Source organism: Panthera uncia, chromosome E1, assembly GCF_023721935.1.
Source record: "Panthera uncia isolate 11264 chromosome E1, Puncia_PCG_1.0, whole genome shotgun sequence".
NCBI classification, from domain to species: Eukaryota; Metazoa; Chordata; class Mammalia; order Carnivora; family Felidae; genus Panthera; species Panthera uncia.
Window position 1 is genome coordinate 35,591,715 of NC_064814.1, and position 17,303 is coordinate 35,609,017.

The 17,303-nt window shown below is 42.1% G+C and overlaps 1 protein-coding gene across 9 annotated transcripts in view; it reads right to left on the reverse strand.

The window, feature by feature from the left end:
- Positions 1-17,303, reverse strand: part of ACACA (acetyl-CoA carboxylase alpha) — a 277,035-nt gene that overhangs the window by 34,435 nt on the left and 225,297 nt on the right. For all 9 annotated transcript variants that reach the window (XM_049636543.1, XM_049636545.1, XM_049636544.1 and 6 more), the window contains 4 exons: positions 7,895-8,038; positions 7,184-7,304; positions 4,433-4,529; positions 706-802 (listed from right to left, as the gene is read on the reverse strand). In XM_049636543.1, the coding sequence (XP_049492500.1) occupies positions 706-802; positions 4,433-4,529; positions 7,184-7,304; positions 7,895-8,038 (459 nt within the window). The remainder of the gene's footprint in view (positions 1-705; positions 803-4,432; positions 4,530-7,183; positions 7,305-7,894; positions 8,039-17,303) is intronic.

A 17,303-nucleotide genomic window follows, 5' to 3' on the forward strand; every position in this document is an offset into this window, starting at 1 on the left:
AAAGAAGAAAGGATCCTGGATCTTTGACTTTGTCAAATTCTCCTCTTTTTAAGTCCTGAGTACACTACCACTCCTCAGTCGGAAGAAGGAAACTTTACTGCTTCTAATGGATGAATGCAGTCTTGGGAATCCTCATTCTAGGTTTCCAGAAAGCAACTGTACATGGCTCAACTACACCAGTCCTCAAAGCAAGCTAACGGTACATAGTCTACATTCCTCTCGCTTCTGTGCTTAGTACAGCTTTCTCCATACTGGAGTTGATCAGCAAACATTTGACGTGACACTGCTGAGTAACCTCGTCCCTAGTTTCCCCCACCCTCATTTTCTGGATCTTATCAGAATGTAATCTACCCTTTAAAAAAAGTAGATGGGTGGCAGTGTTCACCTCTGGCGTTAGGGCAGACTTCTTACCCATGTGTGTGTTCAGAGAATCTGGGACCAAAGAGCCCTCAGCTGCAATGAATCTAGACTGTTTTCTAGCATCAACAAGACCATTGTAAAGGCCCAAGTAATTTTTCAGGTAGATTGCAGTCCATTTAGAGTCACCTTAAAAGTGAGCACATGATGGTCTGAAATTACTCAAGGATGCTGACTACCATTCCCTTCCAAATTGGTGGTGTGCAATGCCCCCGATATATCCACAAGCTCTGCAGAAGGGAAATCCAGCTCCAAGCACAGTAGCACAGGGTACTTGAGGTCACCTACCTTGGCTTCAGAATCCAGGTTTGCAGGGTCGGCTGGGATACTTAGTTCCACTGTTCGGGTTTCTACAGCAACTACTCCTACAGGTATTCCTCCTAGCCTGATAAAAAATGACCCAAATAAGAATCTGATATATGTAAACAGTACAGCTAGTCATTTATTTTCCAGCCCCACATCACAACATCACGGTGGGGGCACTGGTGACTGCAAATACAGAGAACAGAGGGAAATCTGACGCTTCTAGGGGTGAAATCTGAGACTGGATTTGATAAATACTATACATTTTTATAAATCCAGGGGAGCCTCCCCTCAGAATCACTTCTATTCTCCACATGATAAATTCAAACCAAGGGTTGTACTAGGGGAGCCTCAGGAGTTACACTCAACAGTCTAGATGTGTGTGTGCGCATATATGCACACATGCACACACCTATCTCTGTGGATGCCAAATGAAATTTCTCAGATCACTCTAGAGCACTGCTTTGGTGAAGACAGAGAGAAAAGGTCTGAAAGGTAGGAGGCACCTGAGAATTTAAGCTGGCATTGCTGGAATAGAGCTGCCATTTCTATGGAGTACTAATACTGTGGTTCTGGATAAGATTATTTGAGAGTATAGTCGGTCTTACACTGGGTATATGAATGGGAAATGTGTAGGTGTTTATGGAGATGATGAAAGATGAAAAGCAGTGCCAAGGGTGCAGAGGTGGTTAAATAAGCCCTTAGCTTTCTATTTCATTGGAAGAGAGCAGGGGAACAGGGATAGCTTGCAGTAGTAATCTTGGTGAAATAAGTGATCTATATTAAAAGTATACATTTAATCTCCAACATATGTTAATTTTAAAAAACTCTCCAGGAAAAGGCTCTGCATCTATGCTCCATGATACCCTCCTAACTTGGTCCTCAGAAAGATTTCCTGATAAAAATCAGGAAGAAAGAGAAGAGGGGGATGGTGGTTGCTGTAAGGTACGGCGTGAGTGCTTACTCTGGAAAATGTGATTCAGGCTGCACTTTCTCAGCTGCATTCCTTGGGGCTAGGGCTGGGATGGGTTATAGTCTCTCATTCCCCACAGCATCTCCATAACAAACTTTTCCATGAAGGATAGTCTTACACTGGCTACTGGAAATGGATTCTTGTCATCACAAGAGGCCTGACAGGGGCCTGAGTGGGGACCACCCACCCCCTCGTCACTTGCCTGCATTGAATCAGAATCAAAAGCCCTCTAGACAACCAGACAACGAGCAGGAGGTACACAGGAGGGTTTAGAAATATTTCTGTTCACAATGATTAACAATCCAACTGGAAACTTGTAATTGCAAAAGCCACCCTAAATCGGTAACTTATAACTTATATATTAGGGCCCATGTGACCTAATAAAGAACATCTTTATCCGAGTATTACAGTTATTTATTGAACTTGAAAACAGCTCAGAACAACTTCTGTTTTCTATTATACTTCATATAAATTTTATCAGGCTAGCACATGAAGATGCTACATCTTGTTTTATAGTGTGTCCCTGGACAAGGTGCCATGGAATAATAAAAGACAATTTACAGCCAATAGCACACATATTCCAAACATACATACCAAAGATGAGTTTTGGCAGCACTTACAGTAACAATCCCAGAAGAATACATTTATATTTATTTCTTGAAATACCATTGCTTTTGAAAGAAGCTAGCTCCATTTGTGTTTTATATACTTGTGAGCATGTGTATGTGTTTGGAGTAAGAAGCCCAGAACTCATCAGATGGAAAGAAAGGAAGAAGTCAGAGTGGGTGTTGCAATAAACAATGGCAGAGCTAACTAAAGCCAAGCTTGACTGATCTTGCTCACAGAACAATCCTTATTCTTCCAATCATAAGTGTAAAGCATTTTCCTGTTTCCCATGGGAGGATCTTAAAGACCTAAACAAAGGTTTCACTTTCTGAGGCTTAAAATCTGTCATGATTTTTACAGACAAAAAACTGAAGCAGAATAGGTAACAGACAAATTTTCAAAAAAGTTGGTCTGTGATATAAGGACCCTCCATAACAAACCAATAGACTCTGGTAGGAGGGTTCTTTTTTTTTTTTTATTTTTTTTATTTTTTTTATTTTTTTTCAACGTTTTTTATTTATTTTTGGGACAGAGAGAGACAGAGCATGAACGGGGGAGGGGCAGAGAGAGAGGGAGACACAGAATCGGAAACAGGCTCCAGGCTCCGAGCCATCAGCCCAGAGCCTGACGCGGGGCTCGAACTCACGGACCGCGAGATCGTGACCTGGCTGAAGTCGGACGCTTAACCGACTAAGCCACCCAGGCGCCCCTGGTAGGAGGGTTCTATCTCCAGTGTACCCCCACCCCCCCATGGAATTTTACCAGGCACAAAGAATAGTTCTCACTGGGACCCGGAGGCCCGTGGTGAGGTAGAAGACCTGAGACATGAGAGAAAATGGGAGCTAGCCCCTGTGAGTTTCAGTCTAGGCTAACTCCAGGCCTGACTCTTATTCAGAGTCACAGTGGAAGACCCTGTCTGTTGGATCTGCCATCTGATGGCTCCTTGTCATTGGCAGCATAAGACGTGCTGACCTGCTGTACTGAGAGAACCATGAAGCCTAGAATTATTTTCAAGGCTAGAATCTAAATCTCAACCCAATGTGGCATGTTTGAGAGTCTTGAGCAGGTGCCACTTTTCACCAAGATAAGGAAAACTGATTGCCCCTGAGAGGAAGGGGAGTTCCAGATGTGGGTCCCTGGGGCAGCATGTCTCCGCAGTGCAGAACGAGATTAGGATCAGCCTTGGCAGGTGCTCGTTATAGCAAGCGCTACAGATGATTTCGTGCAGAGCTTGCTGTTGAGTGAAGCACTTCTTAGAGGGGGTATTAAAATTTAATAGAGGGGCGCCTGGGTGGCGCAGTCGGTTGAGCGTCCGACTTCGGCCAGGTCACGATCTCGCGGTCCGTGAGTTCGAGCCCCGCGTCAGGCTCTGGGCTGATGGCTCGGAGCCTGGAGCCTGTTTCCGATTCTGTGTCTCCCTCTCTCTCTACCCCTCCCCCGTTCATGCTCTGTCTCTCTCTGTCCCAAAAAAAAAAAATAAATAAAAAAAAAAAATAAAAAAAAATAAAAAAATAAAATTTAATAGAAACTTCAATTTCCCATTTGAAAAATATAGGTAGTCCAGCAATCTATCCCAGTTTATTTTACTAATTCCTATTTCAGGCAAACTTCTTTATTTTATTTATTTTATTTTTTTGCAATTCAAATCTGATGATAAACCAATATAGTACGTTTGTTACTTAAATAATCTCACTGCCAGGAAGGGACTTCTTCTAGGTTACATAGATCTTTTGGGTTACATGGAAAGGTAGATGAGTCTGATTCATTTGTCACCTGCCTCTGAAAGAAAATGGTCTTTGGGGAAGGGGAAGGTCATTGGTGGGCTATGGCTATTGTATTTGGGCTTTACAGCCCTCAGAGAGCTTTTCTTTCAGCATTATAAAAAAGAAGTGTCAAAACCAGACTTCAGATTAAACGCATCATTGGAGTGACACAGTAAATGACTACTGGGAACCAGCACTTCAGTTATGCTGCCTTGGTTGGGCATGACTATAATCCAATATTCTTCGAAAGTTTAGACAAAGAGAGCATTATTGGTAAAACAAAACAAAACAAACCTATATAGCTATGGCCCTTTCCTCTCTTGGTTTTAGTTGGGAGGAAGAAGAGCTTCCAAAACAAAAGGGCTCTTACCTGGCTCTGCCAACCACCACAGTCTGTGCCCAGGGTTGCATGATTTCAGAGAAAGATCCATAGTCAAAGAATCCACTCAACCACTGACCTTTCTGGGCTACAGAAGGGAAAGAAAGAGAACAAAGGGAGAATAAAGATCATCAATCCACTGAAAATGCACTGGAACTGGCAAATTTAAGGTTGGATTTGGGGGATTATTTTGGGGAGTTTGTTGCTGTTTTTAACCATATTATAATAGATGCACGCATTAGGCAGTTGAATGTTCATCTGCCTTCAGACATCATCTCCTATTTCATTTGCTAGTCTGCATAAAAAGAATCATTTATCAGCAAAAGCATCATTTATTGTTAAACGATGGGGTTCAGCTAGCAGAGAGTTTGCATGCTTTTAAATAAATAACTTGGCTTTTTTCAAAACACCACAAACATTTGTCAAAAGGCAGCCAAGTCATTAAAGTGTTTTCAAAATGTCTATTTCTATTTTAAAACTTAGCTTACAATTTTGTTTGATTCCACTGACTTTTTTGTAATGGAAAGCTGAAGACAGCCAATGATAAGTATTAATGATCAGATGAGGACCCAAACGTGGGGAAAGGAAAAGGGGAATGGCTTCTTTGCTAGAAAAGCAGCAAGATACATCCCCTTTACTTACAGCTGACAAACTATAATCTTTCTCTAAGGAAGGGCCATGCCCACATACTCTTGACACGTAGCAAAAATGTAATGTTTAAGATGCATACACTTAATGTCATTAACCACCCTTGCACATAGAATTTCCTTACTGGCAAGACACGTAACTTTTGACATCTCAGGTTAAGAAAAAAACTTTTGTTCCACAGGTATCCGTGTTTGACCAAGGCCCCATAAAATCTTCTGCAAATAACGGTTTCCTAGCTTGCCCCTCAGCTCACAGTTTCTCAGTGATCCTTCTAATTTGAACATGGCCCTCCGCCCCCTAAAAACCCAAGTCCAAAACCAATTAAAAGTGGAGATCCGAGCAAGCTAACCTCTGCTGACTTAAACAGGATGGAGAGTGTTTTATCAAGACTAAATTTGTAATTACTGTGTTCTACATTCCTTGCCTCTATGGCCCCAGTGTAAAATGTGATCATCCATTTCAAAATTATCTCTCTATCGTGAGCCCAAAGCCGATCGTTTAGATTCTGGTCTCGTGTTGGGCGTCAGTTTGAAGAATATCACAGCACTATCTCCTCTAATAAATGACTTTAACTTTTCACCTAGAAGATATCTGCTTTAACTTATCACAGGGAATCATCTGCTTTCTTTAACGCTTCCACTAAATTAAAATCTGAAGTCACTCGATTTGGGAGCGAGTGTTAGCTGCACACAGACAGCAGGATGAATTACTAGGGAGACGATGAAAAAATATTATCCAAAAAACAGAAAACTTAGTTTATCACAAATTTCATTTTATTCTGTGGATCTCATTAATAATGGCCAGGATAATGCCCACCTACATACACACACATCTGTCCACCCCATGAAAGAGGGCTCAAATTTTGATGAAAGTTCTAAATCAAACTTCTAAGTGTATCAGGATACTGAAATTTTAACTTTGTATGCTTGGATCATTTTATGATTCTTACTTCAATAATAATGATTTGGAACTATAAAATTCATCAAAATGGAAAGACTTTCTTTTTTAAAAAATTTCCCACCTTGTATTTTGACTAGGGGAGGGGGGGGTCATTGGTGGGCCATGTATATGAAAGTGCTTTGCAGTCCCACCTAGCTCACAGTGGGTACCCACAGAGGTTTAGTAAGTCTTCCTTACACAGACCTCTTCTTTTCTTTCAACAAAATCAAAATGACTCTTAAATTTAATGAATTATCTTCTGCATTCCATTCTTCTTTTAGATAATAAGGCTTTCTTTGAAATAGTTGCCATAAACATGCAAAGAAGAACACTTTCTCAAATAACCTGAAAAAAACAGATTCAAAATGTAGTAGGGGGATTTGGGGCCTCACAAAAGAACCACCTGAGAAGTAAGGTTTGTTAAAGCAGCCTAATGAACTGGCAAGTGAGAATGTACATTCACCTTACACGGAGACACCACTGTTTTTCTGTTTTTTTGTTTTGAAGATAGGTAAAATCAGCCACAAGACAGGGATATATGAGATAAACATGGAGGGAGGGCTTGTTCTCACTCAATATATTTATGAAGTCAAGAGTTCTGGACAATCTCTTCATGAATAATGACCTTACAAAATAATCTTACATGAATAACTACAGCAAGTCCCAACTATTACCAATATCATAAGAAAAAAGGGCACAGGCAGGCTGAATGCTCAGAAATAGTGTGCTGACAAGAGTGTAGTCATGTTCTACACTGAAGGTCAAATATCTTTTCTAAAACTGATCTGATTAATCTTTGTTTACAGAGATTAGATGGTCGAAGATTCTATGCCTTTATTGCTTAGATTTAAAGTCTTTGAACCCATTAAGTAATAAGTGCTTTAATAACAGAATTAACAGAAGAAATGTATTAGTACTGTATTGCTTATGACTCAGAGACTGACTTGTACATCTAATTTCCTTTGTTTCTCATTTGTTCTGGAAGGGTTTTCCACCTTAATCTTTGGAGAGCTGTTTTAAAGATGTGTCTCATTTCCAGACTACTAAAGTAGCTCTGTTTTGTCAGGTACTGTTGTGCAGGAATTGCTTAGTGAATAAAAGGAAGACGGATAGTCTGAGGGCCAGGGTACCACAGGACCCTCAAAAAATACATACTTGGGTGAGGACGGCCTGCTAGCATCCATCGAGGATCATAGGGGGCCTTCGTAGGAACAAATTCGATGATTCTATCTATAGGATCCTTGGAGTTCAGGAGAGGTACTAAACTGTGCACATTCTGAAAGGCAGTGGGGAGGAAAGAGCATAGCAATCAGTGAACAATAGGCCTGTAGTACCAGCTCAGCCACAATCATTACAAAGGCAGTAGGGACCACATACAGAATCACACCTATCTGTCCCAGTCATCACTGAGAGGCATCCCAACTGTATGCCAAGCCCTGACCACATGCACAGGTCTCAAGTATCATGTAGGAGCCTGGCAAAATGTGGTACATTCTGACTCTTGATTTCAGTGTTTCCATGCTTTAGGGGAAGCTTCCCAGGGGGATGGATGGCTATTGCAAAGGAGAAAACCCACAGTGAGGAAGAGGCCTTGGTATGCTGGGATCTGAGCTCAGACAGGCCATGAAGGCTTCTGTGACTGGAAAACATCAGAAAGGGGCCTATACCAATGAAATCCAAAGGCATTTTAAGGTAGAAACCCAAAGACACCTGCAAGGAAAAGAGAAACCAACAACTTCCAGAGGAATATTTCATAAAACAATTTCTCCCCCATAAGGAGGAGACCTCAAACACAGAGGCCCTGTAATCCTTGGTGGAGAGGCCTGGTTCTGTGGGCTTTGTCAATGCTGGGTACAAAGGGCTCACCTTAGGCATGTAAGACAGCCAGTGTAGGACAGTGAAAACCCCTTCAAAGTCATCACAAACGATGCTGTGGGTCACCCCATTGTTGTGCATGATCTGGATGCCCCCAAGCTGGTTATTGGAGGTGTATACTTCCCGCCCAAGGACCTAGAGAAACAAGCAAGAGAAAACACATTCATCTTGACAGAAATAAAGGCAAAGTCTATTTTGCGATTCTCACTAAAATGGGTTCTTTTCTCCACAAGACACAGATTCCAGCTTCTGTGGTTCCTTCGTCTTAAAGAGAGAGCTTGGGGCGCCTGGGTGGCTCAGTCGGTTGAGCCTCCGACTTTGGCTCAGGTCATGATCTCGCAGTTTGTGAGTTCGAGCCCCGTGTCGGGCTCTGTGCTGACAGCTCAGAGCCTGGAGCCTGCTTCAGATTCTGCGTCTCCCCCTCTCTCTGCCCCTCCCCTGCTCATGCTCTGTCTCTGTCAATGTTAAATAAACGTTAAAAAAAAAAAAAATTAAAAAAAAAAAAAAGAGAGCTTAGAAAAATCAAAAAGTCTTTTGAACAATCACATACATTGTTGCAATTTAAAAACCAGCAACCCTCTCTCTCTCCTAGCTGCCACAGATAGGTGTAGCAGACTCAGCTAGAGCCATGCTGGTGGGTGAGGCTGGGACCCTGAAGTGCAGGCTACCTCACTGTGAGCAGGCCAGAGGAATTGCTACACGTCTACACAAAGAGGTAACATGCCTGCCTTTTGACAATCTTTATGACAAGTCTCAGTTAAACGCTATGAGGTTTAGGTTCCTAATTTTTTTTAAAGGCTTACTTTTCCCCTTACATTTGAATTTTGAAGTTGGTCCCCACACACAGCCCTAAAGCTGGCAAAATCCGGAAGCGACCCATGACCAACACACAAACCCTTGAGTCTAAAGTCCTCTTAGTGTGCTGGGTGGAGGGCAGTGATTTATACCCAAGCCCGCCTCTCCTCTGTCTTTCTCCTCCAATGTTCCAGGGAGTACACAAGGCCTCAATCCCTGGTGTATCCCTGAAGGAGTTTAACCCGTGTGAGGTTGAAAGGTACCTGCAACTGGAAACCACAAAGTTTTCCTCAAAGAAGAAGAAAAGGAAGAAAAAAATATGAGTGGACTTGGAAATTGTAGGGTTTCTTTTTCCCTCGAAGACTGGTTAATAATTTCTTTCAGGGAGGGAGGTTTTCTGACCCAGCAATGGAAGCCGGGCAGCCTGATCACTGACTACTGCAAACTGCCGAGTGGGTAGTAATTGCCAGTCATCTAGGGTAGCCCTGGAGATCTCTAAACAGTTGTAGAGCGCTTACTGTATTTTACCTTTTCTTTTCCCTCTCCCCTCCTCCTTCAGAAAATAACAACACAAATTTTTCTTCCTTAGTAATAACTTCTACTCATTTTTAGACTCTGGGAAGAATCTAACAAATGAAAGACCAGCAAATTCTACCTGTATATTCCCATTTTGCCCCTTGTTAGGAGCTTTGAGATGGTCCCTTCCATGCTGGGTCAGCCCCTACATCAAGACGTTGCAAAGGATGAGGAAGTTGGTGACCAAAGTAATCCCCTCAGTATGGCCCAGCTGGCCTCAGACCCATTTAACTTCAGCTAGGAAGGACGAAGAGGCTCTCTGAAAGGAATATGGACAGCAAAATTGTTCTCAGATTACCACCTTCCTTGGTAAGGAAGTGCAGAGTACCAGTGTTTGCAGACAGCCCCGGGCTGAACAACATGCCAGCGACTCCTCTGAAGGAGCCCCAGGAACAGGGGAGACCATATCTGACCACTGGGCTCCCCTCCTCCTCCGTCTTTAATCTCAGCCCAGGCACTGTGGCTCCTTTCTCATTCTCCTGCTGTCTCTTTCCATTTGCCCTCTCTCTGACTGATACACTGATCTCTCGGTCACTCGGCTTTCTGCTCCACTGAGTCCATATTACTAATAACACCTCCGCCACGGCCAGTTTACCTCATGAAGGCAGGAGCACATCATTACAAAATAAACTCATAACTTTGACATTCTAGCAAATACACGCCGTTTGTTATTTTGATGGCTTTAGTCTTTCTAACAGGCAGAGGGCATTACATACCTGTTTCATTTATATCTTTAAATGTGTGCACACATGTACAGTCACACATGCATCAGGAAATAAAACAGAACAAAAAACCAACCCAAAACAAATATCCAAAGCAGTCAGTTGATGGGGGATCCTGGTGGGAGCAAAAATCCTGTCACTCAGGGAGGCCATGCTCTGATGTGGCTCTGGTTTTATGGACGTCATAAACCCGATGGCCCACAACTGGTCCTTCTGGGACAGACCGCCTTTCTGCCAGAAGTCATTCAGTGTGATCAGCAGTATTTTTAATTATTAAAATAAAATTGGAAAGGGGGAAAAGAAATAAAAAGGAGACACTGCACTGACCCTGAGTATCTGATATTCACAATCTATGTCAGGCGCCAAGAACTCCTCGCTGCCTGGAAGACAGCTGGGGCCATTTTATACTCAGAAACATGGTTTTCTTTCATAGGAAACAGTACTAGTACTTGATAATGTCCATCTGCTTAGAGCCTCAAACTCCTCCCAAATTTGTGGTGAACTGATGAAGAAACAATCTTGGAAAAAGGGACCAAAGCAGACCAAGAGTTGCTCAGTGGTTCAAATACACCTTCCTCACACATCTTTGTCCCTCATTTCAAAAGGGAAGAGCATCCAGGACTGGGCTCATCTCAGAGGCTCTGCCACTTGCCCATTCTACTCCATATTCGTATAAATTAATGGGAGACAAACTTGGAAGGAGCAAGAATTTAATCACTTAGCACATCTTCCCTTTACAAGTAATACGCAGCTTCTGATGCTTTGGCATTGTTCTCAAAGGCAGTATTTGTACACTTCTCCTATGAATCCAGAAAGAAACCTAACCAGGGCTTACCATAACCAAGGACACTATTTCTGGACTAAAGAAATGTTTGTCGTGAGAGAAAATTCATTTACTTTGGTAATTAAAGGGAAAAATTATAGGATAGACTAACAGAGCATCCAAATGGCTGTGACTGGCCTTCTCTTAAGAGATGGGGGTGGGGAGGGAAGGACACACAGAAAGGAAACCTGCTTCACTAATCACAAACAAATGCTAACAATCATAGCTACTTAACAATCGGTGAAGAGAAAGCAGTCCCCTCCAGTTCATCTTCAATGACCGTATGTTTGGAGCATGCACCAGTAGAATGAGGGCGCACACAATAGCTCCTGATTTATAGGGGTCGTTGCTGACTCAAGTGGTTTTAATGATTTTAGAATACTTCACAACAAAAGCTCCAACCAAAGCAGCAGAATCTGGGGTAGGGCAAAATCCATTCTGCCTAACTCTGAAATGATCATGCTGGAACAGTTATGCAAACCCTGATCAGTATCTAGGGAGGCAAAGAAACGAGTCCACATAGACAGTACCACTGTTTTACTATTCGGTGTTGCCCGAGCAATATTTCACAGAAAAATCTGGGGCAAACAACCCTCACCAACATAGTATCTTCACAAAGTAGGTGAGCTTCATTCATTAGTTTTCCAGCTCTGACATACACATTTCTATACAAATCAAGCTGCTGGCCATTTTCCATTTCCCAAATTACTTTTCTCACATTTTCTACTGCGTGATACAAATTTTTAATTTCTCTTTCCAACAAGCATCAATAACCATATTTAAACACAGGAGGTGGGGGCGCCTGGGTGGTGCAGTCGGTTGGGCGTCCGACTTCAGCCAGGTCACGATCTCGCAGTCCGTGAGTTCGAGCCCCGCGTCAGGCTCTGGGCTGATGGCTCAGAGCCTGGAGCCTGTTTCCGATTCTGTGTCTCCCTCTCTCTCTGCCCCTCCCCCGTTCATGCTCTGTCTCTCTCTGTCCCAAAAATAAATAAAATGTTGAAAAAAAAAAAAAATTTAAAATAAAAAAAATAAACACAGGAGGAGCCATTCAAACAGAGGTGGCTCCCGAGGCCCCATTTTGCTGCCCCCCAAGTTTAGGAGGAGAAGAAGTACCATAAAATATTAGGAACAGGCACCACCTCAGGGTCCCCTGCTGAAGAGTGCCCACACCAACAGAACTAAACAAGGGCTGACTCTGAGAGGAAAGAGGATCTTCATCCACTCAATATAAACTTAAGCCTCATCCCACACTTCATTCACTGAAGCTGGCAGACCTGAGAATTAAGGGCACTGCATAAAAGCCAGTGATTAGCAGAGACACAATTGTTAAAGGCTCCACCAAAGATGCTACACAGCCTTTAGAAATTTTGAGATACATAAGAAGTACAAATGAATGCAGTCATACATACATGCTAAGGCCTCTGCTGCTGTTGCTGCTTATCTAGAGACACCGCAGACAGCTCAGGTTTACCATAGCTGACAGGCAATGAAAACAGTCTAATATACAGCCTGCTCTCTCCCTTAAATCCCTTTTTGGAGATCAAGATAAACACATTCTTCCTTTCCCCAGTGCTCTAGACGTTTGACTGAAGTGGCAGAGCATTGTGAGGTTTTGTGCAAATGAAATCACTATGTAATACTGAATGAGTATAGTATTTACTTGTCAGGATATTTGTCAGCACAGGCATTGAGATTTCCAAGTTTCATAGATGCAACTCAGCTCAATTTTTAGAAACCTGCCCTTGTCCTGATATATACATTATGATGGGGGCCTTTAGACATATAGGCAAATATTTGCAATCATGTGCTGAAGATGTGAATAAGAATGATGCATATCAATGGAATAAAAAATGAAATTTGCTGTTTTCTGAACCCCTTTAGCCAATCTTTCCTCCTTTAAACAATTCTTGGTCCAGGGCAATCTTCTATTTAAAGAAGAAGGAAGTACATAATTCCTCTTGCATCTAAGAATTTAGGCTACACAAACTGAGTCCTTGCTGCAATCCTCCTTCTCATTAGGGTATTTCCATGCTCAAGAGGATCTGAGGAGTTCTGTACATTTCCCAAGCAATCATCACTGGACTTTATGCATGATTCTAGATATTAAAGTCACTCTGTGATCTGTCAGGTTATTGATAAAGGTTTGGCTAAGGCAGAGAGATAAATATGAATGAAAATAAGAGGGAGCAGGAAACAAGTGGTAAAACAGAGACAAAAGAAAGGTGGAAGATGAGAGAGAGGAAAAGGGAGGGGGAGAAAAGAGGAAGGGAAAGAAAAAAAATGCAATAGTTCATCTACTCATGCTGCTAACACCCTCCTCTCTGACCTGAGAGGACTACATTTTTAAAAGCTGACAAGTAATTCAATCTCCAATTAACAATTTTAAGTGGTGCAGTACATATTACTGTGCAAATGTTTCTCTAGGACCATATCCAAGGGTGAATGGAATTAAATCTCTAGGGAGACAGAACTGGTGCCTTTGCGACCAAGAATATCTGGGGGTTCCCAAAATATAGCCTCTTAATACACAGACTCAGGGTTACAACTTCTCCCCTCTTCACTGGCGCTTGTCACTGGCAAACTGGAGTGCTGGTTGGCAGCTGGTAGACCAGAGTTGGGGTAGAGAAGGGGCACAGTGACCTACTGCCAGCACAGGATGGGAAAGCCTCTGACCTGAGCCACAGCTAGATTAAAGACCATGCACTGCAAGACTAAAAACCGCTCTACAAACAGCAATATTATGAAGTGATCAGGTCTGTGGATGGGTAAATTGGAGTAAAGGGACTGTGCAACGAGAGGAGGGAGAAGGTATTTGGCCAAAAAGAGGCTGAGATACAGGCCACCCAAAACACTGGAAGACCTCTGCTTATGCAGGGGAGAGGAAAACAGAGGAATGAGTTAAATGGCAGAAGGATGACAAGGATTTGAAGGTGGACTGTGTGAAGAACAGAAACGCATTTTCAGTGTAATGGGGGTAAGAAGAGCCACACAACAGTTTACTTGTCAAAAGTATGAGAAAAGTATGACCAAAACATAGGCTTCCAGAGTGAAAACTGACTGCCAAAAAAAGAAATCACTTATCTTAGGAATCCATCAACTGCTCATTTAGCTACAGCCTGGAGGATACTGACAATAAATTACTTCCAAATACAGAAATTTTTGAGAAGTCTAGTTTATTGAAGTATAATTTATATATAGAAAAATCATCCACTTTCAGGAACAGAATTCTATGAATTTTGACAAATACATACGTAACCACCATCAAAATCACCCCAAAATTTCCCTCAAGGGGGTGGGATCAAGATGGTGGAGTAGGAAGATCCTGAGTTCACCTCCTTCCACGGACAAACCAGAACTACAACTACATATAGAACAACTATCTCTGAAAATGAAGTGAAGACTGGCAGAAAAGATTTTACACAACTAAGAATATACAGAAAAAGCCACACCAAGATGGGTAGGCAGGGCAAGATGTGGTCTAGTCAGGACCTACACCCCTGGTGTGGTGACCCACAAGTGGGAGGGATATCTCCACTGTAAAGGCCTTTCCTGAGGAATGAGGGGTCCAAGTCCCACATGGGCTCCCCAGCTCAAGGGACCTACACCAGGAAGCAGAGCCTCCATAACATGTGGCTTTGGAAACCAGTAGGGCTTATGTACCAGAGAGCAGCAGGAAACGGAGACTTCTAAGAGAGTCACTAATTTTAGGGCATGTGCTAGAGGGGCAGATATCTGTTGGAACATTCTCCAGGGAAGGAAGCATTGGCAGGCATCATTTTCTTCACCCCTCTTCTACCTAGTTGGCCTGGTGGTGGTGAGAGACAGTTCTGACACTCTCCATCTCCTGTGCTAGCACTACTCACCACACCCCAGCATTGCCCTGCGGACTCCCCAGCCCCCATCCACCTACCCTGGCAGAGTCCTTCCCAAGTGGCTCCCCCCACCCCACCGTCACACCCAGGGGGTAGTCTCTGCCAACACCAGAGCCCCTCTCCTCCAGTGGCCCCTGTTCCAAGGGGCCAGCCTCACGCACCAGCAAGTCTGCACTAACTGTGGCCCAGCCTCAACAGGAAGGTGTGTGTAGCCCACATGGGAAACCCTGGGGCAGGGAGGAGGGCGAAGGTACTTGGACTGAGTGACCAGGGTGGTTTTGTGCTACTGGGCCCACAGGACACCCTCTACATAAAGCCACTTCTTCAAGACCGGGAGATAAAACTGATCTACTTATACATAAAAACAAACAGAGAGTTAAGGAAAATGAGGAGACAAAAGAACAAGTTCCAAATGAAAGAGTAAGACAAAATCTCAGAAGAAGAACTAAATGAAATGGAGATAAGCAATCTACCAAATTAAGAGTTCAGAGTAATGATCATAAAGATGCTCATTAAACTCAGGAAAAGAATGGAAGAACATAGTAAAAACTTTAACAGAGAGATAAAAAACAGAAAAAAGAACAAATGAGAAGTTAAGAATACAATAACTTAAATGAAAAATACACAAGAGGATGAATCAGCAACAGATTAGATAATGCAGAAGAATGGATCAGTGATTTGGAAGACAGTAGTGGAAAACATACAACTAGAACAGCAGAAAGAAAAAAAAATAAAGGTAGTTTAGGGACTTCTGGGACAACATCAAGCATACTAACATTCACATTATAGAGGTCCCAGAAGGAGAAGAAAGGGACAGAAAACTTATTTGAAGAAATAATGGCTGAAAACTTCCCTAGCGTGGGGAAGGAAGCAGACATCCAAGTCCAGGAAACACCAAATAAGATGAACCCAAAGAGACTCACATCAAGACATGTTATAATCAAAATGTCAATAAAGAGGGAATCTTATGGGAAGCAAGAGAAAAACAACCAGTTAAGTACAAGGGAACTCCCATAAGACTATGAGGTGATTTTTTAGCATAAACTTTGCAGGGCAGAGGGAGTGGCATGATATATTCAAAGTGTGAAAGGAAAGGACTTATAATCAAGAATAGTCCACTCAGCAAGGCTATCACTCAGAATAGGAGGAGAGATAAAGGAGTTTCCCAGACAAGCAAAAGGTAAAGGAGTTCATCACCACCAAACCAGTCTTACAAGAATTTTTAAAGGGACTGTTTTATTTTTATTTTTTTGTTTTTTGTTTTTGTTTTTTAAATAGGCTTCATGCCCAGCATGGAGCTCAATGTGGGACCTGAACTCACAATCCTGAGACCAAAACCTAAGCCGAGATCAAGAGTCGGACACTTAACCAACTGAGCCACCCAGGTGCCAAGGGACTTCTTTAAATGGAAAAGAAAAGGCCATAACTAGAAAGAAGAAAATTATGTAAGAAAAAAAAAATCTAACCGGTAAAGGTAAACATACGGTAAAGGTAGTGGATCAACTACTTACATAGTTAGTATGAAGGTTAAAAGACAAAAGTAGTAAAATCGTCTAGATCTACAGTAATTAGTCAAGAGATACAACCAGAAAACAATGAACAAAATGGCAATAAGTACATGTCTCTCAATAATTACTTGAAACGTAAATCTACTAAATACTCAATCAAAAGACATACGGTGGTTGAATGAATAAAAAAATGACCACCAGGGCACGTGGGTGGCTCAGTCAGTTGAATGTCCAACTCTTGATTTCAGCTTAGGTTGTGATGTCATGGTTGTGGGATAGAGTCCCATGTTGGACTCTGTGCTGGGCATGGAGCCTGTTTGGGATTCTCTCTCTCTCCCTCTCTGTCCCTCCCTCTCTCTCTCTCTCTCTCTCTCTGCCCCCTCCCTGACCCATGTGCTCTTTCTCAAAATAAACATTAAAAAAAACAACAACAACAAGACTACCTATATGCTGCCTATAAGAGACTCACTTCAGATCTAAATACACACATAGATTGAAAGTAAAAAGGACAGAAAAAGGTATTCCCTGCAACTGGAAATAAAAGAAAGCTGGGGTAGTAATACTTATATTAGACAAGTATTATATTAAAACAAAGATTGTAAGAAGAAACAAAGAAGGGCATTACATAATGATAAAGGGATCAATCCAACAAGAGGATATAACAATTTCAAATATCTATACACCCAACACAAGGGCACAAAAATACACAAAACAAATATTAACAGATATATAGGGAGAAATTGACAGTAATACAATAATAGCAGGGAACTGTAATACCCCACTTACATCAATGGATAGATCACCCAAACAGAAAATCAACAAAGAAACAGTGGCTTTGAATGATACATTATACCAGATGGATAGATGGACAGATGGATGGATGGATATATATATACACGTACAAAATCAGCAGAATACACACTCTTTTGAAATTCGTATGGAACATCCTCCAAGACAGATCACATGTAAGGCCACAAAACAAGTGTCAATAAATTTAAAAAGACTGAAATCACACCAAGCATCTTTTCTGACCATGATGGTACCAACTAGAAATCAATTACAAGAAGAAAACTGGAAAAAACAGAAACATGTGGAGGATAAACA